Below are 26,541 nucleotides of genomic sequence, written 5' to 3' on the forward strand. Positions count from 1 at the left end.
TGGTTTGTTGCTCCGAAAAAAATTGATAAATTCACAGATAAGACAAAGAAAAAAAGATCATTCACTCACCTCTCTTCCTTGTCGTATTTAGGAAAGGTGACTTTGAGCAGCTCCAGCACAGAACTTTCACTCTGTGGCTCAGCGGAGATCCCCTGAGCCCTCTGCCGCTGAACGGCACCATTGCTATGGGTGCCAGCCTTGCGGGAGCGACTAAAGGGGAAGACACTCTGGAATTTGTCCAGTTGACTCTTCAACTCGGCAATCTCCTCATCCTTCCGCCTCAGGCACTCCTCGAGCTCCCTCACTCTGGTTTCCCGTTCAACAACAGCCTGCAGGAGCTCCCGCTCCTTGGGCCCCAGACTGTGCTCCTCATTGATGTACAGAGCACTAATGTGGTCCGTTATGAGACTTCCCGGCGGTGGTGCCTTGAGGAGATTCGGCTCCGATGCCAGGAAGCAGTTGTTGATGTAGTATGGTGGCTGATCCGTGGGTGCAGTTGAAGCAGATACAGCATGTGCTGAATTGTTGTTCCCATAGTCAGTCGATGGCACTGTGCTATTTGGTTCCTGCATCCTTAACTTAAGCTTATCGTGTGTATTGGCACTATCCGGAGGCACCGTGTGGTTATTCCGCGGAATCGATGAAGCGTAACTGACGACAGTGTCGTTGGGAGCACCAGTTGAATGGTTAATTGGACGCACGTCTAGTGCGGTTGCGCCACCGCACAGAACTGTCTGCGTTTCCTCGTCTACGGCTGGCCGCTTTGATGCGAAGCACAGCCCGTCAAAACAGACACGCATCCAAGCGATTTTTGCACTTTTTTGGCACAGCAACACAATTATTTTGGCAACACCTGAAATTAGATTGAAATAAACACAGAAAAAATGAGCATTAAAACTCCATGTCTTTTGCTTTTATTGCATGGCATTATATGCAAATGCAACCTATCAAGGGGGGCAGAATCTTTGTTAATGGTGTACGCATAATTAAGAAGTTTTAACTTTTCATTGAGAGAACTTCTCCTTCAAAATACAGAAAAGTTCAAAATCAGATTTTAGATGGAGGCGCCGGGTATAAGGAAATGACTTAGGAACTCAAGAAGAACTCTAGAGGAAAACTGAATAAACCAGGCGCCTCCATGTCAAAGAGATCTTCAAAGTATCTCAGCCTAGACCTACATTGTAGGCAAATGTTCGCTCCCATAGCAAAGCAAAAAAAAATCACGTGAAAAGTATGAAAATTATCACAAAGAAAACGACTACTCGTGATCTCTCGTGCGCAAGTGCCACAGAATAATCATATCTTGTTGTACTCTCGACGAATTACAAATTTGTTTCTCTCCAGAAGAGCCCCCAAAAGTAAAAATAGACAGCGGGTTGTGAAACAATAAAGAAATTAACAATTTTATGGGTGTCGTGTGACACACTATCGCGTGAATATTATGAGAAGTTAATGTTTGAAAGTAAGAGCTGAATTTCCCTCCATGCTTCTCTTCTTTCTTGCATTAATGCTTTTGCAAATTTAATTGAGAAGCTGCCAATTATTTTTGTGCACAGATACCGCATGTAGGTATAGGGTGGTCAATGTAGAGAAAGAAAATTACAGGGTGTCGAAGAGTTGACAAGAGAAATGCGAAGGGATTTTTTTTTATTCGGAAGGTATAAAGTAATTGGCAAATTGCAATTAAGAAAAAGGTGATTGGATTCACTGATGGTGTCAACTCTTCAACTTTACTGCAGGTGATCACCAGCATAATATATACCCTCAAATTATCACACTATAAAAGAAATATGTGAACGTGGCACGTCACTTTACGATCTCATTTACTTGAGAAAATTGTCAGAAATTGCTTTAAATTAATCTACTATAAAGAATGAACAAAAATTAAATGAAATGTCTCCGAAATTAAGGTTTTGAATTAATTAATTAATTTAGTCCCAAAGTATTTCTCTGAGTGTACGTAAATCAACAAAAGGAGTATGCAGGCAGAACTTAAAGATCATCAAAAAGACAAGTGATGGATAAAACATGGAAGGCATTCAATTTAACCTCTCTCTCGGAGAACAATTAGTGAATAAATATTTATGCAAAAGTGCTCCTGCCTCGTGTACGAGCTCCATCATGATCCACCTCAATCCTCGCGAATGCGCCGCATAAGAGTAAAAGAAGCAACAATAAAAAAGAATGGACAATCACTCGCCCTGCGGAGGATCTTCTATAACTTTGTTGCTTTTGTGATTTTATTTATAATTCAAAAAAGAGCAAAAAGAGAGAATTTACTGACAGTGAAATATATCACAGTAAAATCACCTCCAACTCTTTCTTCTTCTGCTGCATTGGTTGGTGTGTGCAGCACAAAAGAAGGTGCAATAGAAATGATATGCGCGCTGTGGCGGGAGAACAGTTAAAGCATGCGCCACAACATTAATTCTCATGTTGTCAGTGTGTGTTACAGGTGGTGTTCGATTATCGCTTTACACGGGGCGCTCAATGCAACATTAATCATGGGCCTTCCAGTGACATTAATCGGCTGCTGGTTTGTACAATGCACCCATAATCTCAATTGTACCTTTTAATTTATACGAAAAATTGTTCTCTTTCTCCTATTGTATCACCCATCGCACGCACTTTATTGCCTCTCCTCACCCACCTACGCTACATATGTACATATGTGCCACCTTTTATGCATTCAATTAACCCAATAAAACATTTCGAATGACACCTTCGAGGTATTCCGAGGTTTCACACAGCATGGAATTTCGCACCAAAGAGGAATTTTTCATTGTGCACCCCAGAGGTTAAATTGGGCCATGGATTATATCGCACCATGATAAAAACTCACCACAATGCAAATAAAAAATTAAATTGTGTTTAAAAGGATTGGAATTTTTATGTGAATTTTTTAAAAAGAAAAAATCCACAAAAATTGGGTTTTTTATGCAATGAATGGGATACTTAGCAAGTACAGAAGTTACAGAAGCGATAGTCAGATATCAATTCAAAGGATTGTTAAATAAAAATTTAAAAAAAATGAATTAATAACACCCTAAAAAAGGTTTAAAATACGAATTTTACTAATCAAGATTTATGGAGATAAATATTCAAATGTAAGAGCTTTTGGGAACTTTTCGTGCAAATTTAATATTTGACAGTTTGACAGATTACTGTTTGACATTTCATGTCTAACGATTCACATTATTCTAACAAAATATTGGTTTTTATACAAAAGTTTAAAGCCTTTTAGCGTTAAGGTTTTGTTAATTTACTTTTTTTCTAACGTTTGACGTTTATAGCAGTCTACTCTTTTTCCTGACACATCTGACATTTGTTTCTTTTAAAGTTTGACATTTATTCTAACGTTTGACGTTCTTTTCTATGATTACAAACCAACTATTTAAAATTCTTCATGTAATCTTTAGTTTGAAAATAATTTCTTTTAACTTCTTAAAATGAATCAGAACCCATTGAAGTTTTAGGATGTTTTTTAGTCAGTCATACACCACTTCTCCTGGCTACGCTACTGTATTCATTATCTCAGTTTAAAATTAAAGATTAACGTGATAAAATTTTATTTTATGAGATCTCGAAAAAATTCTTCTCAATCTCAAAGAACGAATTTTAACGAATACAGCAAGATAGCAACTTAATCAAATTCTTTCAATAACCATCTGGACTTTTAATGAAAAAAAAATTCTAATGACTTGGAAGTACAATCTTAATGTAGAGAAATATTATTTCTTCCAACATACACATCATTCTAGTCAGCAAATTGTCTACTCAGCATTTACTAAAGAGTTAGTAAAACATGATAAGGCAATGGTAAATATTTACCGAAAAAAAAGTCTGCTAACTGGTATTTCTGCCGGTTAACAAAAAGCAATACGCCCAAGTGATTATCGCGGCTTAGATGGAGATATGATCTTCTCCTGAGAACTATTTGTTCTTCTCAGAAAGGTGATTGAATGATTAATGCCACACATATGGAGGAGTTAATTGTGCTAATAAAGAATTTCTCTTCTCCCCCACATTCTGCCCTGTCTGCGTATCACATCGCGACCCAATTTACTCATATAATAATCATATTTTTGTGGTGGAAAGGGGGGTTTTCCAGTAGCACAGTCGTGATTCTTGTTTTTTTTTCCTCCTTACAATTCCACTCAATTAATATCTCACAAGATTTGTTTCTTTATTTTTTTCTTCTTGTTCTTCATTGTGATATGTGTAATATTGATGGTATCACGACATGTTGAGTGGAGTATTGGAGGAGAGATATCTCGCAGACACAGTGCTATGTGTACATACATATAATGATCAGTTTGATTTTATTTATAGCTCCCTCTCCTCATTTTGCTTTTGAGAGAGTCCAATAAAACCTTCAATCATGCCAATTGATGTGTGATTGTTTTCATTGAATGTTTATTTGCTGTCGCTTAGGCTTGAGTATAAGAAGAGTTAACAAAAAAAAACTCCAATCATCAGCGGAGACTTGGGGAGATAATCATGTGAGGAGTCAGTGCAAGAGATGCATCAATGTTACATAGAATAGCATACTTCGTGCAGTTGGGAAGGTTCTTTTGAAATTCGCAATGAAAATTGCAACATATGCACATTTTAAAATTTCCTCACACCCAAATGCGAGAAGAGGAGAAAAAAAACATAAAGACGCATTGGCTCTTGAGCGACGTGTGCAATAAAATGCCAAGAATCTCCTTCTCCGTGTGATCATTCCTGTGGAATACAAATTAATCTTTTGATAGGCAATTAACATCTCGCTCTCTCTCTCTCTCTCTGTCTTTAAATTCTTTTGCAATTCACCTATTCCATAAAACTATTTAGAAATCCCCCTATGATATTCTATATAAACATATTTGTCTCGTTTGTTTTTCTCGTTTAAACTTACTTGCATTTATAACTGTCTACAAAGGCATAAATTCCCATTGGGTAAAGTAATCTTCCATTTTATTGAAAATTGTCAATTTAATGTTCTTACGCGAGAGGTACTCTTCCCTCTCTTTTTAAATTGAATTGTTTTGAAGCTTTCTTTGAAGCTTTTCACAATTCCTTCAAATAATCTTGCATAGCGCATGAATAGTTCTCTATCTAATGGAGAAGATGATCACTACGAGATATATACCAGATATTCCTTCAACATCAATAACAAACTCTTAAGCCAAAAAGCAATTGAAGTGCGTATAGATTTAAATTGAAATTTGGAGAGCAAAGAGAAGCGTCCGTTAAATAAAATAAATTCCCATGTGGACGACTTCAATTAAGATTTCTGTCAATTGAAGTGAATTATACGTATTGCCTCTGCACAAGAGCCACTCTCTTGCTCAAATGAAAAATTCACCCTCAAGATAGTGAAAAATTATTACTAGCAAAATGCAAATTTAGAGGCAAATCATCACACACACACAACATTTTCTCTACGAGCACCGCGTGAAGTCGATTCGCCTGCAAATGAACTTTAATTGATTCGTCGAGCCGCGCGTGATATCCATCTTCCTTTTTTTTCTTTCATTTTGCTAGTTGATACCAGATATATTTATTGGAATGCCACGATAAATAAAGCAACATGGCAATAAATGGAGATGAATGGTGGTGGATGCTGCACACTCTGTATAAAATGATATTCTCCTATTCATTTTAATTGAAAGCCACCGAAGAAGATATAATGAAAATCTAAAGCTTTTAAGAGCTTATTTTTGCTGAAAATCCTGAATTCTTAACCCAGATTTGGTCATTAAAGGAAATTCAATTAAAGGAACAGTTTTAAAGGTTTTTGCAATAAATTTCATTGAAATTTTAATTTTCTTTGCGGGAATTTCAAAATAATTGTGCATATCTGGGGGGTTAAGAAAATTCGGAATCCTCAAGAAATCGAAAAATGTTTAGAAAGCCTCTCAAATTCATTGAAATTCTCATCAAAGAACATCCTTTTCAAGCTTCTGGCTACATAGCAAATCTCTTAAAAAGCTCAGAAGCTCATAAAAGTTTTCTGAGATTGAGATCCACTACAGATTGTTGAGTGAAAAATCACAAATTCTCTGATTAAAACTTCTTTTTTTTTCTTTCCCAATGAAAACTACATCGACGCGAAGCAGCTAAGCGATAGGACAAACAAGCTAAAAGATAGGATTGAACCACAATCCAATAAAGTAGATCAATAAAAATTTACGAGCAATCAGATAGGGAGACAACATCTAAATGTACTTTATCTCGCACTTCAATTGATACACACTGTGCGCAATAATTCAAAATCGATTCAATACAGCAACAATTTCATTCAATTTATAAATTTATGTGTGATCTCCAATAGATTTATTCCGGAGAGCATCTTGTTGGCAATTTTGCTTCAAAATCTTCGCGTTGAGCGCGTGAAAAAAATGGAGATAAACAAGAAAATTTTGTTGACCAAAACAACGGAAAATTTTTATATAAATTCCCCTTCTCATTCTGTTTAAGACATGGCAAATGCACACAGAGAGTTTTAGGAGAGGCGAAAATTTTGTATTTTGACGGTCGTGTAGAAGAAAATGGATCAAGATCGTGTCAATCTTGATGGTGGCACATTATAAACGCCTGCACAACCAACAATTTCGGGAAACAATTAAACCACCAGGCGCCTCCACTTGCGCACAATATATATTTTCACATTTGTGGTCTCCCACTTTTTTAATGTGCTTTACTTTACATTACCATCGCATTATGAAGAGTTTTTATTGATCTCCAAAGTGATTGGGAATTTTTGGAAAGAAAAAAAAAACTGTAAAAGTTGTGCGCGTTTTTTCCAAGAAAAATATCTTTTTTTTTAAATAAAAAAAAATTATATCTCGTGAAAGTCGTTCAGATGATTGGGTTTATGCTGTTGGAAGCTAATAAATTCTTTCTTTGAATAAATTATCTATGGTGTTGTCAGTTGATTTGATATAGGAAAGAGGTCACAGAGCTTTAGGCCTTTAATTCTATCTGCTCTTTGCGGGTATGTTGGCTCGGGTATACCGATAAGTGTGTGCAGATTAGGGGGGTAACACTACGCACAGCATAAGCACAATCAGAAAACAACGAAAAAAAACCCCACGAAATAAATATTAATCGATGTTGTGGAATAAAATGCAGCTGAGATATCACAAGATATCGTGTAGTGTTGAAGCAAACGAGATGATAATTAAAATTATAATGAAAATCAACATGTTAATTGAATTCACATGACAGACACACTCAAAAAAACTACACCACGGCACACAATCCACTCGCTTTTCCTTCTCCACACACGCAATTTTCCTCCCATCTTGGGAACTTTGTCAACCACACTGTTTAACAGAGTTTCTTATTTAACTAAAAGCTCAAACATTCAGTGAAAATTTGGGATGTTTTCCTTCCGATTTCTTTGAGTGTTCTATAAAAAATAAATCTATTTGGAAGTTTTTCTTTTAGTTACAAAAAAAAGAAACTTCTATTCTTGGTATTCTTGCCACATTTCGTGAGAACTTTATTTGTAGCCACCACGGGTGTAAATTATCACTTATTTCACGTTGATTTAACTGGAAAATATCTGGTTGTTTTCTATTTACTTTTGGCACCATTTTTTTGTCACGCGAGTTCGATTTTTTTTCTAGATCGCGAGATTTTTCTTTCGGCCATTGTGGTTTACTTGCGCGAACAAGAAAACTCTTCGTATAGCTGCTGATGGTTGGTTCTTTTGGCGGGAAAACACGCACAAACCCCCTTTCCTTTGCAAACAAACGCACACACATACGAAAAGCTCCCGGCGAAAGCTCAATGAATTCAGGGGGATGAATGGATCTGGTGGTGAGTAAAATCCAAGAGCGGGAGATTTCTTTTAAACAGTGGCAATAATTACCTCTCGTATTGAACGAGTTGGGTGTTGTTTAGCGTTGTACAGCGTAAAACGTACTGAAATATCTGAAATATTGTTGTGTTGTTTTATTGTATGGTTTTAAATTCACAAAAGCCCGACAAACACTCACATAAGACCCGCTCATATCATTTAGAGCCGTTCGACTTTTTAGCACACCGAAGCGGCCCATTGGGTGACTCGCGGGCAACAAATTGATCGTGCAATTGTACGATTGACAGTCACATTCTAGATCGCACTGCGACTAGGCAATTGCTAAACTTCTTCTCCTCCATCCATTCGTTTGCGTTTTGAATGGGAATTCCATCATATACACAAATGCGAAAAAAATAAGGGGAGGGAGTCGCCTCCAATTGCCGATCTCGCGCCATCGACACTATAAAATATATAGTACCCATTTAAAATTCATATTAACTACACCCAGATAGCCACACGACTCTGCGATGTTGCCAACGGAATCCCACATGCAAGCCACACTGAGTTGAGCTGCAGGAGAGACCTCGGAGCCGCATGCAAAAGCTCCACCGGACTCGCGAGTGATTGGTGGAAAATACTTTGTCACATTTATTGCAATTTGTTGCACCCAAATGCCCCATTCGCGCTGTTTGCTTCTGAAGAAGAAAACGGCACCAAGAACACCCAATTTGCGTGTGCAACATCATTCAACACTATGTTGCACTCATATTCCGCTCGCACAGCACGCACAATTTTTTTTTGGAAGCCCCTCAAAAAATGCAAAAATTATATTTTATTAAAACATCTCATGCAACAATGGCGCTCATTTCTGTCTGCACCCAACATACCAATTAAGTTCTTTCATCTCTGTCATGCAAATTCATCATTTTTTTGTTGTTGTTGTTGCAGCAAATATGCAACTGACTATTTATTTACGCGGAATAAACCGGAATGCATTTTTCTGCAATTGTGTATCCCCTTCCCCCTTTTATTAACCAAAAAATTGCATCACCGAGCTTTGGATCAATTTTAAACTGCATTTTTTAAAGGAGTTTAGTCATAACTGTGTGGGAAAATTCCTCATTCGAGGAAGCAAGAGATAGAGGGTAACAAAGAAGAAATCGTCAGAGAGAATTTCCATATTTTTCATTGAGATTAGCTGAGAAAATTCCACGAAGATTTTCTCAAAAAATGGAAAGAATGACGTCATCGTTGTATATTTTGCACTTGAAGCATTTACGCTGATGTTTCAACGACGATTTTTGAGAAAGGATCTTTATGCTTCATACATTAACCCTTGCATGAAGCATAAAGATCCTTTCTCAATAAATCATTGATGAAACATAAGCGTAAATGTTTCAAGTGCAAAAAAATATAACCCTTTCGCGTTCTTTGGGTCATACGTTAACCAAAACATGAAACATTCTATTATCCTGATTTTAATTAATTTAAATGTTTATCCAAATTAAAACTGAATTAAAGTTACTGAAGCTTCTAAAGAATAAATATCCTTCTAAAAAGACAGCATGTTTCAATGTTTCTATGTTTCATATGGACGCGAAAGGGTTAAACTGGTTAAAATATGAAACATTAAATTTTCCTGACATCATTCTTTGCGTTTTTAGGGATTTCATTGCCAGATTTTTCCAGCTTATCTTTGTCAGATATTCCTCTACAATATTTACCGTGTTTAGAACAGGGGGTAGACAAAGCCCTTTTTTACCCGAACACAGCAAATAATGGCGGACGGTTTGCAAAGAAGTTAAAGGAAGAAAATGACGTCATTTTATTTCCAAAAAGTGCATCAAAATTTTTAAAATCAGTTTTAGTGCATTAATCTTCGTGAGACACCCCTCAAAAGCTATCAATCGATAGAATATTAAATTATCTATCCAGTGGTGGTGGATTTTTTCAGATTGAAGCATTTTCCTGGGTGTCTCAGCGAGTGAGCAGTGAATTCCTATGGAAATAGAGTCTTTGTCTACCCCCTGGTTTAGAATGATCCCTCGAATAAGGAGTTTTCTCATACGACAATGAATTATCTCCTTTCACTGCAGAAGAATGTGGGGATAAATTAAATTTTTTGCATAGATAAGAAAACTTTCGCGCTTTTAAGAAATTTCTTTAGCAACTTTTTCAACCCCAAACTTTCAATTAAATATATTTTTTTTAAATTGGTATTTATATATAATTTATTACGCGTATTTTATTCTCTGAAGCATAAAATACTTTCGATGGGAAACCTGCTGCGAAGAAATTCAAATACACGATCGAGATGCAATTGTCGTCGCGAAGGGCTGCCGCCACGATCACCACGTAGTCACACGAATGCATAGCCTGAGGGGCCTCTTGGGCGTACTTTTTTGCCATCCCAAGGGTACACGCGGGTATGTCATTTGACCGCCACACAGGCGCTATCAATTATCACCCATTTCTGAGCACTGCTTTTGGGTGGAATTTACATGAAAAGTACGCACGATGCAAGAAATTCGGCATCAACCGCTGCGTCACATTGAGCAATCGCGTTTTTCGAGGAAATTCTTTTTGCCCATTTTGGGCAATTTGACAAAATTTTTATTGTTAATCATGTTCAAGAGGATAATTGCTGAGCCAAAAAGCAGTGCGGAGAGAGGGGCGAATTGACGGGTGATTCGATAATTTGCTCGTGTCAAATAATTACTGTCACAATGGAGGTTCAAAACAATTTCTTACTGAAGCACACAGAGTGCCAAAGAAGTACTCAAAGATGCTGCCAAGTTGCAATAAAAAGAGACTATGCATTGTCCACAAGAGATGCGCGCGAATTTGTGAAAGTTGAATATAGCCGGGGAGGTTTAATTTTATCATGAGTCGTGTGTAGGTGGAATATGTAGTACATGCGGATTTATTTTAAAAGATGCAGCAAGTTGGAATTTCGCACCATCGCGCATCATTTCCATTTTAATTACTCCTCCTGAATGCAACCACTAAAACGACTAAAACACTTCTTAATTCATCCGTGTGTTTCTATGATTAAACTATCACACAAACTATAAGCTTAATATCCTATGTAAATGATCATGTCGCATATTAGTGATGATATGCAATACTCTTCATAATTTTCCTTCAACATTGAACAAGTGGAGAAAACTTCTCCCCGCATAAAGATAATCGCGCTTACGTAGAGAATTTATGCTGCTTACTTTTTTTTTACTTCTTCGCTTGAGCAATATTAAATTCACAATAATTCCTTATCACCCTCGTGATCTTTCTCTCCACCAGAAGATCATTTTGGAGTCTTCTCTCACAGTCCGTTCGGAGACTTCCCCCGGGGCAAGATCACTCTGCGTTTCTTTAGCTTTATTTTCTCAGAGAGAGAATTCCATCCATTATTGCAATATTTCTTTCCATAAAAAGTAACGAATATAAAGATAAATACCACCACCTGAGAATATCTTCTCCCAACTCATCATTTAGCTAAAGTATTCTCATATTTATTCCTATATAGGTAGGTATATTTTGTAACCATATCGTATGGCAGGTGATTGGAATTACGGTTATAATAATTTAAGTTCTATGCAGTAGTGGCTCTGAAATATTAAATAAATTGACTCATATTTTGTACGCATTATTTCTAAATTAGATATCGCCACTATCGCTTTGTAAATTGAAGTGGAAGTTGATGGTGGAATGTAACAAATAAATAAAATTGAAAACCATTTATATAGATACTTTTCCTGCAACGCAGTTGCACAATAAAAATAATATTTCTGCAAGAAAACCTCAAAATTTGCACATATTTTAATTCAATGTGACATGTTTTATGCAAATAAGTCAGCCCTTCATGTTAAAATGCTCGACAAAGCGGAATTTTCGTTTTTTTTTTTTTTCAGATGGCAAAAGGAGGGCATTTTATCTATTAAATTGCAATTCTCCCATCTAATTCCTTTGGCAGTCGTGCGTTTGGCCACACCTTCACTGCCACTTCACAAATGATCGCACTTGCATTTTATGGACGAATATTTGTGCTATTTTGCTTGCATTTTAAAACTATGCAAGTGCACCACATATCTCTCTCTTCGAATATTCACACACAATCTCCACTCTGTGCGGCAATATTGAGAAGAATTTTTCTCAGTCGCGCGAGAATCGCCACCAACTTTTGTAACCAAATAGAGTTGAAAGTTTTCTAGATTCTAAGACTGAACGTTTTTCTTTACAGAAAGAAGAAAAATGGAAAAGTTTCAAATGCAAAAATAAGAATTTTCACTTTTTGCCTTGAAGTTTAGGCTGAATTTTTGTCTAAAATCAGTTTTTCGCATTTTCTGGCTCTCCTGTTGATTTTAGAGCAAATCTGAATGGATTTTTGGGTCATCCCGTACCCGCAGGTTCGTCGATGAGCCTGATCGATATGTCCCAAAGGGAAGTTTCAAATACAAAAATTTAGAATTTTCACTTTTTGCCTTGAAGTTTAGGCATATTTTTGACTGAAATCAGTTTTTCTCATTTTCTGGCTCTCCTGTTGATTTTAGAGCAAATCTGAATGGATTTTTGGGTCATCCCGTACCCGTAGGTTCGTCGATGAGCCTGATCGATATGTCCCAAAGGGGAGTTTCAAATACAAAAAATAAGAATTTTCAATTTTTCCTTGAAGTTTAGGCTGAATTTTTGGCTAAAATCAGTTTTTCTCATTTTCTGGCTCTCCTGTTGATTTTAGAGCAAATCTGAATGGATTTTTGGGTCATCCCGTACCCGCAAGTTCGTCGATGAGCCTGATCGATATGTCCCAAAGGGGAGTTTCAAATACAAAAAATAAGAATTTTCAATTTTTTCCTTGAAGTTTAGGCTGAATTTTTGGCTAAAATCAGTTTTTCTCATTTTCTGGCTCTCCTGTTGATTTTAGAGCAAATCTGAATGGATTTTTGGGTCATCCCGTACCCGCAGGTTCGTCGATGAGCCTGATCGATATGTCCCAAAGGGGAGTTTCAAATACAAAAAATAAGAATTTTCAATTTTTGCCTTGAAGTTTAGGCTGAATTTTTGGCTAAAATCAGTTTTTCTCATTTTCTGGCTCTCCTGTTGATTTTAGAGCAAATCTGAATGGATTTTTGGGTCATCCCGTACCCGCTGGTTCGTCGATGAGCCTGATCGATATGTACCAAAGGGAAGTTTCGAATGAAAAAAAATTGAATTGAGAGATGAAAAACAAACTAGTGACGTCATTGTTTGCATTTTTAGCGAATATTTTTTGATTTTTCCCAGTTGATACTTGAGGAAAAATGGAAGTTTCTTTAACCAATTCTGAATAATTTTTTTTCGATCTCGTGAAAAGATTTGCGCCCCTCCCAATTATTTCCTCGAATGAAAAGCTTTTCCCATAGAATGTGAAGAAGGTCCTTTTAAATGAATCTAAAATAAATTCTCCTCATTAATCTTTTTCTTTTAAAATTAATTCTACAAGTTTTTCATCTTTGTGGTTACATTTCTAACGTGCTATAGAAATAAATTTTATAAATTCCTAGGCAACACATTCCTCAATTAAATACAAATAATTAGCGTTATTCTCATTTGATATATATGTGGTGAAATATACATTAATTCCCCATTCGCCTCGAGTAATTCAAGTGTGTTCCAACTAAATCCAGACTTGAGCCTTTCATTGGCTTTTCTGATCTGCATTTACAAAATTTTTGACGGGAAAATCTTGCGAATTGAAATAAATTTCCACGCGGTAAATTGTGACAATTTAATCCAATTTTGCTTGCGAAATATACATATACTCATGGAAAAGATTCTCTCTCTCGCTCTCTTGAGCCTTTACTTGTACGCTCTATTAGGGGGCTTTAATGATCGAGCTTCCCTCATAGAAGAAACATTCTCACATCGGCCTCCCATTTAATACATGTCGTTAAAAATTATTAAAAGCACAAAAAACAGGCTAAACGATGCAAAAAAGTGTGCTTTTTATGGGCAAAGAATATACAATCTCTGCGTATGCCCCCATGCTGGGACATTTACGCGAATGATGTTGCTGAGAGTGGCGAGTGTTAAATACGTTGACAATACTTTAAAAAAAAAAAAAACATCTCATCCACACATGTGGCTCACTCGTCCACATGATCACCGTTGAAGATCATTTTCTTTTATGACAAACCCATTAGAAGGATTCCTTCTAGTCTATTAGTGTGGCTCCAACTTGCTCGTCGCGATCTTTTAGCAAAATATTGATTTTTTTTTCATCTTAAACACTCTCAACGTTCCTCAAAGCAGCTTTACAACAAAACTTATTTGCAATCAATTGAGCAAATCACTCCATCTTAAGCTAATAAACAAGATCACCTGGCTGATAGCATGTGGCTTTCGTAGAAGGTTACCTGTGTACGTATATTATTGGAATTATATGAGAAAATTTAATAGAGCAATTTTCACCTGATCTTCGTCATTTCATTGTGGAATAATTTTATATTCTCGAAATAAAATTCATAAAAGCCATCGTGACGCGATCATCATGCAATCAGGTGATTTTGTGGTTACACAAAATCACCACCAAACCATCATGAGGTTTACCAGGTGAAAAAAAATGTGACAAAACAAGTTGGATATATTTTTTCAAGCTCAACTTTTGGTGCTTTTTCACATTTTGCGATGACGCACAAAAGTTTTATTATTAATCCCATTAAAATTGCTTGACAACAGAGATTTATTTCAAAGAATCTCTACTATTTTTTTTTCTTTACTTTGATCTACATTTAAGACACTCAAAAGACATCAAAAAAACCTTCTCATTAACTTTTGCTCATCTCAGCCGGAGATTTTAGTGTCAAAAACTCATAAAATTGTATCTATTTTTAGACAATTGAATAAAACAATTTTTATGGTTGTGGTTTTTCACGTCTTATTGCTTATTTATCTTTCTATCATACATAGCAATTAACTTGAGAAAAATTATGTATATAAATATTTAGAGTCCCTGACAGTTTATCAATAAATTCAAACCTTATAGTGTTCAAACTGTTTTATTTGGCAGCCAAAAGACCTTTTAGGGAAGGTACTAAAAAATCTTGTTTAAGTAAAGTCTTAATTAGCTATAATTAGTAGAAGCTACAGGGTTTGGATTAAATTATGTACTGAAATCACTGAAATCAAGGTTCGAAAACTTTTTCGAGAGAACTAAAATTTACTTTTTTCTTCATTTTTAGAGGACATTTACAAGTTAAAATAAATAAGGTGAGTTTTAACATAAAAATTCTAAATATAAAATCAATTCTAAATTCACGATCGTTGCGATAAAATCTTGACGTCTTCAATTTCTATTTATCAAGCAGTAAATATAGTTTCAATGAACTCATGCATTTCCCTTAAATGTTTTTCCCATATTTATTCACAAGACGAGACAAACAATTAGTCAACATAAATATTATATCAAAAATTGGACAAACAATTATGAAATTCGAGGTAGAATTCAACTTCCATGGGAAAATTCTCAATTTTCATTGGAAATTTCTTTTTTTTTCCAACAACACGGGCTACGAAAGAATGTGCTTCTTCAATGAAAGAAATGCGATATGTTTTTGTGAAAAATGATCGTGTCACAAACAATTTTTTTTCCTACGCTATCAATTCTCTTGGTGAGGAGAATTTTCTTGTGGTTTCTTCGCGAGCTAGCTAAAATGTCGGTTTGAATAAACAAACAAAAGAGTTTTTTGAGATCTTCTCGATCTCTCCTCAAGAAAAAACTAAAAATAGTTTGTCCAAACAGGCTCCTATTGAGATGGTGTCGCCCACATTTTGCAACAACAATAAATTCACGAAATTGTGAGCAAAATTACCCATTGAATGAGAGAGAGATTGTTTTTCACATAGAAGAAGAAGATCATTTTGTGACTTTTGTGGTCCACTGCAAAGGTTCAAGATTTTCCCTTGATCGTCCTCGATGCGGTATGATTTATCAATGAGATCGCGTAAAAATACAACAGTGACAAGTTAAAAATAGACTCAAATACAACTCTGAACTTGGATAAGTGCGGTATTTTTATTCAATTCAATGATGGTTCGTATATATAGCTACATACATATGTATACATTTACGTTGATTGGATGTATCGGTAGTAGCTATATACATATAGGCTTATTTTCAGTGTGTTGTTTGGCATGTAAAAGAGAAATAAAAAAAACCGAACTCTCCACACTACCGAAACTCTCAAATACTCCCTCAGAGAACCATTGTGTCATGACAATTGGAATAAAGAATGAAGATGTACAAAAAAAACGATCATGGCGAAAAGTTCTTCCAAGTCTGATGGCGTAGAAGAGGCATTCTTGGAGAGCAGTGAGAGTGAATACGAAAAAAAAGCTCAAATTATCGCCAATAAAGAGTCAAGTAGCGTCTCAAAGTACGAGAGGTCATCTGCATAAGTGATCTCAAGTGATCGCAAGTGCAGTTGCATTCAATAGGCGATCGTGCGATCATCTACAGTCCCCTTTCGGTTTGTATTCCGTCTGGTATGCTTAACTTGCTACAAGAATGGTAATTTTCTACCAATGACGTCATTCACGTGATCATCATTTCGGTATCCGCGATCACACCGTGGATGACCTTTCAATTTTATTCTACAACATAGAAGACTTGCGGAAAGACACTGTGTGCTGTTGTGATCTTCTTCCAAAGGTAATCTCACAGAAGATCGTGCGGAGATCGCGATCATTCAGCGGGTATATATTTTAAATTAATTTTCAAATAAAATACATAAAGTACATAGAGATCAACATAGAATGAGGGGAAAATTGGCAATAATTACATGATTATCGATGTATTATGACACTCCTTTTTGTAAATTACACTCAAGCTACTGGCGGAGAAAACGCAGAGATCGCGTCAAATATGGCCAAAGTGATTGCGGTATGCTGGAAAACGATCACGTATTTTTCCTTCTTTTTTTTCTTCTCCACTTGCCAATCACCTTCCTCTTCTTCTTTTTTATTTATCACAAGAAACTTTTCCTTCGTCTGATAACTCTCACTGATAAAATTCTATACGTCACTCATACACCATTGCGCACCCACACATACCCCACACTTTCCACTACAATCTACACAAGTAACTTTATAAATGTTCCTCTTCGTGTCTCTGTCTCGACCACGATCTTCTCTGTCTTCCCTTTTTTTTCCTCAATTCCTCACAATCAATTTTTTCGTTAAAAATTCACCACAAAAGCACGTTTAGTGTGACCCGAAATTCACGTGTAGACTACGTGAAAATTGGCAGGGTAGCAACAGAGGAAGGTACGTGGAAAATGAATGAAAAAAAAGCACGAAATCCACGATGCGATTTAAAGCACGGACTAGTAGGTACTAGCAAGTCTGCCTATCACACGATATGGAGGAGAATAAAATTGTCTATGGCGTGGAATTGGCCGCCACGTCTCCGTCCTCTTAGACCTCCTCTCTGGCCAGCCATGAGCAGCTCACAACACACATCCAAGCTAACTTTTTTCCCGTCCACAGATACTTTCCTACCCAAGAGACTGGTTTCACTTACAACACCAATTACCCCGACTTATTCCCTCTCTCATTCATTCCAATATCTTCAGTATGGATTGTCTTTGGTTGTGAATCTCAAGCTCACAGAGCGGTAGTATTGGCCTGGCCAGAGTAGTAGTTGAGAGGATCACACATATATGAAACACATGCTCCCACTTTTTGGCCATATGTTTTTGCTACTTGTTCGTTGTCAGAAGCTATGATCATCAAGAAAACTTCCACGATCACTCCCTGAACACCCTGTAACCAACACATTGATCACATTCACAGACCTAAGTACAGAGGCGAACTCTACCTCTCTCAAATATATATTCCCAAATCCCCAAAGAGCTCAACAAACATTATGAAAAAAAATTCCATCGTCCAAAGTCTCTGAATCGAGTGGATCAAGAGCGATCCTCCCAAATCTCCCCTCGCATCTTGTACTTTTTAACCCACTTTTTCAATCTATTCTCGGAAGATCATAAATTTTCTAAATGAAAATTCATGAGAGCTGGAGAAGCTCCAGCATTTTTTATTTTCATCTCAATGTCTATTTTGTGTAGCCTAATTGATAAATTAACATTCACGAATGCGCAAAAATTGTTTTTGCAGAAAAATTGAGCACACACAGTCTTATCTTGGCTTTGCGACAAAAATAGCCAAGTGCAATTTATGGCTCGCTGAATGTGTGCTATCTAAGCTTAATACATTTGCAGATAGCTGCTAATCAAATTAAAATAAAGAAAACAATCATTTTGATAAGATTGCGTATGTTTGTATATAGCTACGTACATTTTCAGTGTAATGCCAAGTGTGTGGAAAATTGTCTTGATGTGATTTATTAGTATAGGAAGAGGCACTAAGGAAGTAGCCATGAAATTGAGAGAGAGGAAGGAAACAAATATTGATTCAAAGAGAGATAAAGAAATTTGCAGTGGAGACGCCGGGTAATTAATTCAGGACATTAATTTCCCTCAATGATTCTCATCTTCTAAGAATATTTTAAATTGTTTCCTTTGAAAAAAAAAGATTTTTTTTTGAAAATCATTGAAAATAAAAAAAAATTCCAATTTGTAAATTATCCTGAATTAGAACTCTAGAAAACTTTCTCTGTGCGTCTGGAAAGTTTTGCAAACTAATTGCCAAAATTGTGGGTGGAAGAAAATTATAATGATATCATGGAATATTACAACAAATGGTATATAAAAGGAGCATTAATGATGTAATGCATAAATAATTTAATTCAATAATTTAAACTACGTCGCGAAAGGTCTTTCACTTTCTTCACCCAAAATCACCCTTTTGCGTCACCTTTTATCACATCATAGCGCATCCCTTTGGGGTACGGGGGTGTACCTTTGATCTCATCTTCAAATGAATTATTACCTTTATACAAAAACCCATTTAATGGCATTAATTCAGAGGCAAAGATTGCTCTTGTCTGCATTTTTAAAAGATATTTCATTGGCAGGAGAAAAGTGAAAATTATCCTCACGATGACGCAAATAATTATATTTTATTTGTATGAGCGATAAAAGGGTGCTGAGAGGGGGGTGGGAAGGATAAAATTGTATATGATATCAGATATCAATGTAAATTTCATTTTATGTGACTCGCCAACCCCTTCTGCAGATCAAAATATCCCCCAAAAAGGAGATATTTATTATTCAATGCGGCAGTTGTGCTCGCTCAAAATACACGCCATCATCTTCATCCTATATATTCCTTTCATGTTCACCTCCGTTTGCCATCCACTATGGCATTGGGAGAGATGATGGCACAATACAAAATGCAAAAGATAAGGGGAAAATGCTGATTTCGGAGCCAAAAGTGAGAAAGACCCCCCCTTCATCCGAGAAAGGATGTCACATTTTGATCCAATAACATCGCACTTTATTCTATTTGCTCAACTTTTCCTCCAATTTGCATAAATACATTAATAATTCAGGCAAAAGCCATACATATCCTTAGATATTTTATTTCATCACTTGCACAGGAACGCCTTTATGCCTCGCACCAAAAGTATCTACCTGCTGTGTGAGGACTTGGATATAGTTTACGAGAAAGATTAAAAAAGGATTAAATAAAGCCCAGGTGAGATTTTAAATTGTCCTGCCCTGTATTTTCTAAGCTGACTTTTTGACCTTTTAAACCCTAAACTTTGCTCGTTGCGAGAGAAATAAAAAGAAAATTGTATATTTTGTTGAAATTGATTGAAGAATATTTGCAGACAAATTTCATCATTTGTCAGTCAAGGGGGGTGGCAAGAAAAGAGGAATACTAAAAGAACCACAAAAACCCCCTCATATGGATTGTGTGTATGGAAATTTAACCACTTTACGAGATAATAAATCAAAATCAATGTAAGTATCCATTTATTTTTTCTCCTTCATTTTTCCAACCATTTTTCCAAGAGTCATCCTTTTTCTCCCACCATCCTCTCGACAAGGACGAATGCTGACGTCTTTTTTTTTATTTCTTTTTCTCGGTATGCAAGAAAAAAAAAAAGGATGGCTTTCGGAGAAATTCTTTTTGCTTTGAAAATTCTTGTCATCATTCAAATTTTTTCAAAGGGTTTCCCCAGATTTTCTCCTTCGATTGAAAGAAATGAAATTCTCTTTTTATTCTGAATTGGAAATCTTCAGTTTTTTGCAAACTAATGATGATGAGAAGGAGAATATTGAATGAATTTCTTGATGAATGTGCAAAGAAAATTATCTTGAATGTTTGCAAAATAAACATAAAAGATTTTTCTTTAATTTTTACAAACATTTTTAATGATTTTATTAGACTAATAGGCTTCTAAAAAATTATTTAATAGAAATTTTGCAATGAAAAAGAAACTTTATCTTTTGCAATATTCTAAAATAATTTGCCAACATTTCGGCGCTTGAGATTAAAATTTTAAATTAAATTCTTTTTCTATTTACAAACATTTTTAAGAGTCCACAGATCTATTTTCAATTTACAATATATGGAAAAAGAATAATAAAGAAAAAATAATGAAAAAAAACTCTTCCAAAATTGAAAAGAAATCTTTGATCAAATAGAATGATTCTAAAAGGAAAGGGAAGTGCTGCTACAAATTGCATAATTAAAGTGAATTCCATTACATGCTAATCACATAAAAAACAACAAAAGATAAAAAAGCATATTTGACGATGATGAGCATGATTATTATCTAACAATGTGATGAAATCTCTGATTTCATTCCCCTCGCGCAATCTTTTGGGATTGTTTTCAATCCTCTCTCTTCATGGATTTGAGAATTGGTTGAAGTGTGACAAATTGAGTTATGGCTCCTGGCACCCTCAATCTCAATGACACCACTCACTCAATGCGTACGAGAGGGTCCCCCGATTGATCATGGATATATACCCAACAACAGCAACAACAACAAAAAAAAAGAGTGAGAATTTGATGAGGGCGACATAAATAAATGTAAATGGAACAAACAAATAGAAAACAAGGTTCAAATGCTACCGAAATATCATTCTAGCCAATTGACATTCTGGGGTGTTTGGTACAGAGAGATTATCCACTGTTGGTGCGAAATTCTATTTGGTTTTGCAATCATGCCTGATTGATGTGTTGATTAGGATGCTTTATTGAATTTCACAACAATGATTTTCACTCCTACTGTTGTGCTGTACAAAAATCCATCCGCGTGGTGGAAAAATGTTTGGGTTAGTTAATATACAATTTTCTTTATTTCCGCCTTCTCGCATCTCTCGGAGGTTTCTTCCTTTTACACCACCCGCAAGAGAAAATCTGGCGCAAATTTTCCCTTCGCATGTGCGTCTGCTTTTCGTTCTTAATTCAATTTCTCCGTACCACCACCGCATGATTATTCTACCGAGGAAAATTTTCTCCTTTTTTGCAATTAATCATAATCACGACGGATAATGGATCAAAAATGATAGCAAACACGCAATTAATAAAGGACGAGAGATGAGTGGGTGGATGCTGCGCATAAATTGAATATCAAATGAGGAATATAGAATTATTTTATAGCATAAAGAAATATAAGATTCTTCTGGAGAAACACAACAAGAAAATCAATTGATATCTGCCCGGAAAATGCTTCTGGAGCATAAAATAAATATCAGTCCATATATTCAACAAAAAAAAATTCCTCCTGCCTCATCATGATTTTCCCTACATCATCCCAATTCATTTCTCTCTCTCTCGTGCGCGCAATATCATTATGAAATTACTCCCGCAAGCTGCGAGAATATAGAGATGCTCTTTCCCATTGAAAATCGCATAAAAGGATGGGGGTGCGAGATCAAAGAAACAATTTTTATTCGCTTTTATTCTATCATATAACGATCCCTAATTGCGTTAAGCCATAATTCTAACGGGCGCTCTCCATTATTAATTCATGAAATTTTAAAAGAACTTTATTCAATTTTTGCACAATTTCACCCCGAAGCATTCTTTTTGGTACGTTATCGGGACAAAAGAGCGCGCACGGAAAATGCGAGAGAAAAAGTAGCCCATAAAACCACATACAAGTCCTTTTTTTCTCTGCTCACCCCTCACCTCCCCCCGTGTGAGGGTGGAAAGTTGCTCATAAGCTGTAATTTGCGAATTATTTGCTCAACTCAGTTATTGGCATCATAAAAAATTCTTCGCATTTTATCGTTAAGGCGTGAATTGAGTGGAATTAAGGGAAACCCACATTGAATTGGAATGTGATGGGTTTTATGCTCACATTCCCTCATTTGGAGGGAAAGTGAGCAATTTCATGCTGAAATTTGTGGAAATTATTCAAGGTGTTATTAATAAATCTACTCATTTTGCTAATGTCTCTTCTACGACGGAAGATTTATCTCTCAATGTTCCTCCAAAAGGGGAAGGTAAGCTCACTATTTTGTAGATAAACTTGTAAATTATTAACAACAACCAAAAGGCTCGTGGATAGTTCCTTGAATAAAATACTCAATAGATGGCAGCACTAGAAGTTTATGTACCTCTAGTGGGAAATTTTAAAATAATATTTATTTTCATCAAATTAATAAAGAAAAAAAGCTTTAAAATGGGGACTTTTTGCCCCTTTTCTGTGTGGCGTTGGAAAACTAAAGGGAGGGTGCACCACATATTTTCCATTTGGAAGGCTACACGAGGCATTTCCTTGGAGAACACAACCCCATACAGCAGAAAGATGGGAAATGGGGAATGAAAGTGGCTGCCGAGAGAGAGAGGTAAGAAGCCCATAAACCATCTCCCAAAAACATAAACCAATTTCCAAGAGGGCGGAATGAAAATCCCAGCCACTAGCGATTCAGGATAATTTACATCAATTCAACCCCTTTCAACCACCCACCGCCCAACCTGAATTATATCGCACCACCAGCCGCTCTCACCCGGAGGCTGTAATGCTTATTATGCAATAAAATATCGTGATGTATGGCGGATGGATGCCGTACAAGTAGTTATTTTGCATATTACATTACAAGTAGAAACATGAAAATTTATTTTCCTGCACACCCTGAGAAAATCATCCCACAAAACACACATATACTACACCCTTAACCACGTGAGAGGAAAGGATGGTTGAATTACGATTTATTTGGGATATTTTTCCTTCTCCAAGACGAATTCTTTTTGCCAGCGAAACATTTTTCTTTCGTGCAAAAAAATTTCTTTGGTAGAGTAAAGGGGTGAAGATCAAGGGATGATTTTTTGAATAGAAAATATTCGAATTTTGTAGTTAGAAAAATTTCTTTTCCATTAGAATAAAAGAGGTTTTAAATAACAATGGTTTTACTCACCCCCAACCGCTGCATCGTGGATTAGAAGGCTCCATCGTTGGTGAGAGTGCTACCACCCGGATGGCAGATTAGCTGAAATATTAATCGAAATAAGACATTAGCTAGTATTTCTAGCCAATTTTAACCTATTTCTGTCATTTTTATTTATTTAAAAAAATTACTGAAATGAATTTTATGAAAATTTGTGGAAATCACATTCAATCTAAAGAAAATTTGGACATTAACTTTTTTCTAATTGATCAAAGAGATTCTAGGAATGGACAAAAATGAGTTAATAAAAAGGATGTTTAAAAAAAATAAAAGAAAGATCAATGATCCTTGTGAGTTTTGAGGGATAAAAGGTAGACAAAGGGTCTTTATCTTATTTCCTGATGAGTGATTTTCCATTGTCAAATTAAACTGAAAAAATAAATCGTGAGATTTAGCATGAAAAAAATCTATTTTTAGTTTATTTTTAAAATATTTTATCAGCAAATCATGAACATTCCATCTCACAAGTTAAATCACAAAACAAGGTTTCAGAGATAACAAATTTTTACATCTTAATTTGACAATAGTTGTTAATTGCTTGTTAAAGTGATACAGAATGTAGAAGATCACTGATAACATTGCAATTTAACAAAACAAAGACAAGAAGTATAAAACATGATTTCTAATTAATCAAAGTACCTACTGTGGAATGATAGGCGATGGTAGATAGTCATTTTCGTAGAATTCTTGATAAGAAATTGGTATAAAATTGTCCCCAAAGCAAAGCTCCGAATGCATTCCTTTTTCGGATTGTTTGCGGTGACAATTTTACTCGAGAAAAGTGAAGAAAATATGTGGAAAAACTTGGTGTTAATTTATCTTTTAACTTCCGTTTTTGGGAACTGTGAGATAAACTTAATAGTTTAGTTCTACTAAAAGGTGTTTAAGTGGGTTTTTTTTTGTATATTCTAGCTGAAAATCTTCCAACTGTTAAGGATGGTCCCAAGATAGCAGAACCTGGACAATTCCCTCATCATGCCGTCATTATTCCCGCTGAATTCCCAGATTTTATGCTTTGTCAAGGATTTGTGATTAGTGATAGATTGATAGTTACAACAGCTGAATGCCTTGACAATCGTACCCCAAACAATACAGCTGTTGTTTTGGGTGTTCATGACTGGAGAATTGGTGGTACACGTTATGATCTATCCCATGTTTCTAGAAATCGCTTTTGGATTAAGGAATATCGTTCCCAAGATACTGGGATCGTTCAAACTATCAAACCAATCACTTTTACCAAATTTATCCAACCAATAATCTCTTCACCAATGGCATTTAATCAACCCGTCGGACGTATTGCAAGAGTCACGGGCTTTCATTTGGATTCACTTGCACGCTCTACTCCAACCTACTTAAAGTACATTGATGTACAAGTATGGAGTCTTCGCGAATGTCGCCAAAGAATCGTACCTTGGCTCCTTGGAGAATTTGTTCATAGTGCGAATGCCTGTGCAGCAGCTTTGACAGGACAAGGATTATCTAGAACTGATATAGGTTCAGCAATGGTGTTTGAAAATAAAGCCATTGCAATGGGTGTCTTTGCAACTTCGGCTATTGGTGAAGGAGCTCCCGACGTCTATGAAAGATCTTGGCCCCGCATAATACGAAACTAATAATTGCTGTATTTTTTCAACAGAAATTGAACAAAATATATTGAAATATTATTATCGCATTTTCGTGTTTTTTTTAAGAAAATTGTATAGATTAAATTTTCATTCCGGAGGCGTCCAGATTCAGTCTTTTCCTGATACCTTACAAAAGAGAATTTTTCCTAACAAAGATTCTGATAAAAATCTTTTCTTTTCTTACAATTCGAGTTACAATATTTGTGAAAATCCAAGATAAATCTTATATGATTTTGAGATTTAATCTTTTTAATCACGTTTTTGAAGCAAAAAATAATTCCAGTCCTCTTCAGAGATCTTTCTGACTATTTTCCTGAACAACAAAATATTTGTTTTTCTTCACTATATCGATAAGAGAACGATTTATAAACACCCATCTGTCAAAATCTTACAACAACTTTTTTCAGTTGTTAGAAAAGAAATGAAAAGATTTTTATCAGAATCTACCCCAAACATTTCCTTTTTTTTCACAAAACTCCTGACAGTGGAAATCAATTCTGACAATTTTTATTAACCTTGAGTTTTCCAATTTCCTCCCTTTCTTTACCCCCCAATCAGATATAAATTAATTTGTTCTAAATGAACTTCTTGTAGCGATAAAAAGATATTCATTTTTACACATATTTTCTTGATAAGAATTTCGTATAAAATTGCTGCAAAATTAGTGTTGTAGAAGTACTTTGTTTTCGGTTGTTCGTGGTGCAAGTTCCGTTGAAGAAAAGTAAAGAAAATTATGTGGAGACCGTTATGGATTTTTGTCGTGTTAGCCGTTAGTGGAAAGTGTAAGATGTCATTAGAATTCTATTAGAATAATGTGGAATATAAGCTCAGATTTGTTCATTGTACAATATTTTTTTAAGCTTAGCTTTTCTTTGTAGACTTTGAGTGTATAAAAATGATATAAAATGTTTTCTTTTACACAAAAAAAGAGAATAGATTCAGTTAAGGGAAGAGTTTAACAACTTCTTGAGACAAATTTCAAGAATATTGGGTAAGAATTGTCTAGAAAATCAATTTTGAACTAAAAATCTTGATTTTTTTCCTTTAACTGAATTAATTCAATTTTTTTAAAAATAAAAATCATTTTATGCACTCAAGGTGTCAACAAAATTTGGATGTTATAAAAAAATGAGAGTTTGGTATTTTAGACGTGCACCTTGTTTCTGCTGATGGTCCTAATATTGCGAAACCTGGACAATTTCCTTATTACGCCATTATCTCAGATGAAAACTTTCGTGCTACAATATGTGGAGGTTTCGTGATAAACAATCGTTGGGTGGTTTCTGGAGGAGTATTCTGCAGTAGCTTTGGAGCTCTCCCAATTATACACAGTAGAGGCATAATATTGGGTGTTCATGATATGAGGGTTGATGGCACTAGATATGCTGTTTCCAAAGTTATTGAAAACCGCAATGCTGTTGTTGATTCAATAATACACTGCAGCCTCTTTCAAACTGCTGAAACAATTATCTTCACTGATTACGTACAACCCATAGCTCTTGCTAGTGGAATACCAGTTAGGGTTACTGCAACAGTTTCTGGTATGCACTTGGATATTTTTGGAAGGCATAGCGCTAGCTATTTAAGATACATAGAAGTGGTACCAATACACAACTTTGAATGCCGTGAAAAACTCATTAATGCATCTATGGGACAATTTCTTGGCCCACATCATATTTGTGCTACCACTGCTATTGGTCAGGGACGTCAGGGACTCTCGCACATGGACGAAGGTTCACCAATGGTGTATCAAAATGAAGTTATTGGAATTGGA

General features: G+C 35.6%; 2 protein-coding genes across 5 annotated transcripts in view; one reads left to right on the forward strand and one right to left on the reverse strand.

Moving 5' to 3' along the window:
* The window catches only part of LOC129790596 (cGMP-dependent protein kinase, isozyme 2 forms cD4/T1/T3A/T3B), a 74,030-nt gene extending 56,664 nt beyond the window's left edge, over positions 1–17,366 (reverse strand). Inside the window, exons 1-3 of one of the 3 annotated variants that reach the window (XM_055828173.1) lie at positions 7,992–8,314; positions 7,865–7,926; positions 70–853 (exon numbers count right to left, since the gene is read on the reverse strand). In XM_055828173.1, the coding sequence (XP_055684148.1) occupies positions 70–800 (731 nt within the window). In that variant the 5' untranslated portion in view covers positions 801–853; positions 7,865–7,926; positions 7,992–8,314. Of the gene's footprint in view, positions 1–69; positions 854–7,864; positions 7,940–7,991; positions 8,315–16,611 lie in introns of those variants that run through there. The other 2 variants (XM_055828172.1, XM_055828174.1) reach the window with 2 other exon arrangements.
* Positions 17,367–19,571: 2,205 nt separating this feature from the next.
* On the forward strand, positions 19,572–24,767 carry LOC129790600 (trypsin delta-like). 2 transcript variants are annotated; one of them, XR_008750577.1, is made up of 2 exons: positions 19,572–19,698; positions 24,055–24,767. XR_008750577.1 is itself a non-coding variant. In XM_055828182.1 (2 exons), the coding sequence occupies exons 1-2, from the start codon at positions 23,935–23,937 to the stop codon at positions 24,753–24,755; spliced, it is 753 nt and encodes a 250-aa protein (XP_055684157.1). In that variant the 5' UTR covers positions 23,908–23,934; the 3' UTR covers positions 24,756–24,767. The 2 variants fall into 2 exon arrangements, 1 of the variants encoding a protein (XP_055684157.1); XM_055828182.1 differs by lacking the exon at positions 19,572–19,698 and adding an exon at positions 23,908–23,986.
* Positions 24,768–26,541: the final 1,774 nt, after the last annotated feature.

The sequence above is a fragment of the Lutzomyia longipalpis genome, chromosome 2, assembly GCF_024334085.1.
Source record: "Lutzomyia longipalpis isolate SR_M1_2022 chromosome 2, ASM2433408v1".
Taxonomy (NCBI): Eukaryota; Metazoa; Arthropoda; class Insecta; order Diptera; family Psychodidae; genus Lutzomyia; species Lutzomyia longipalpis.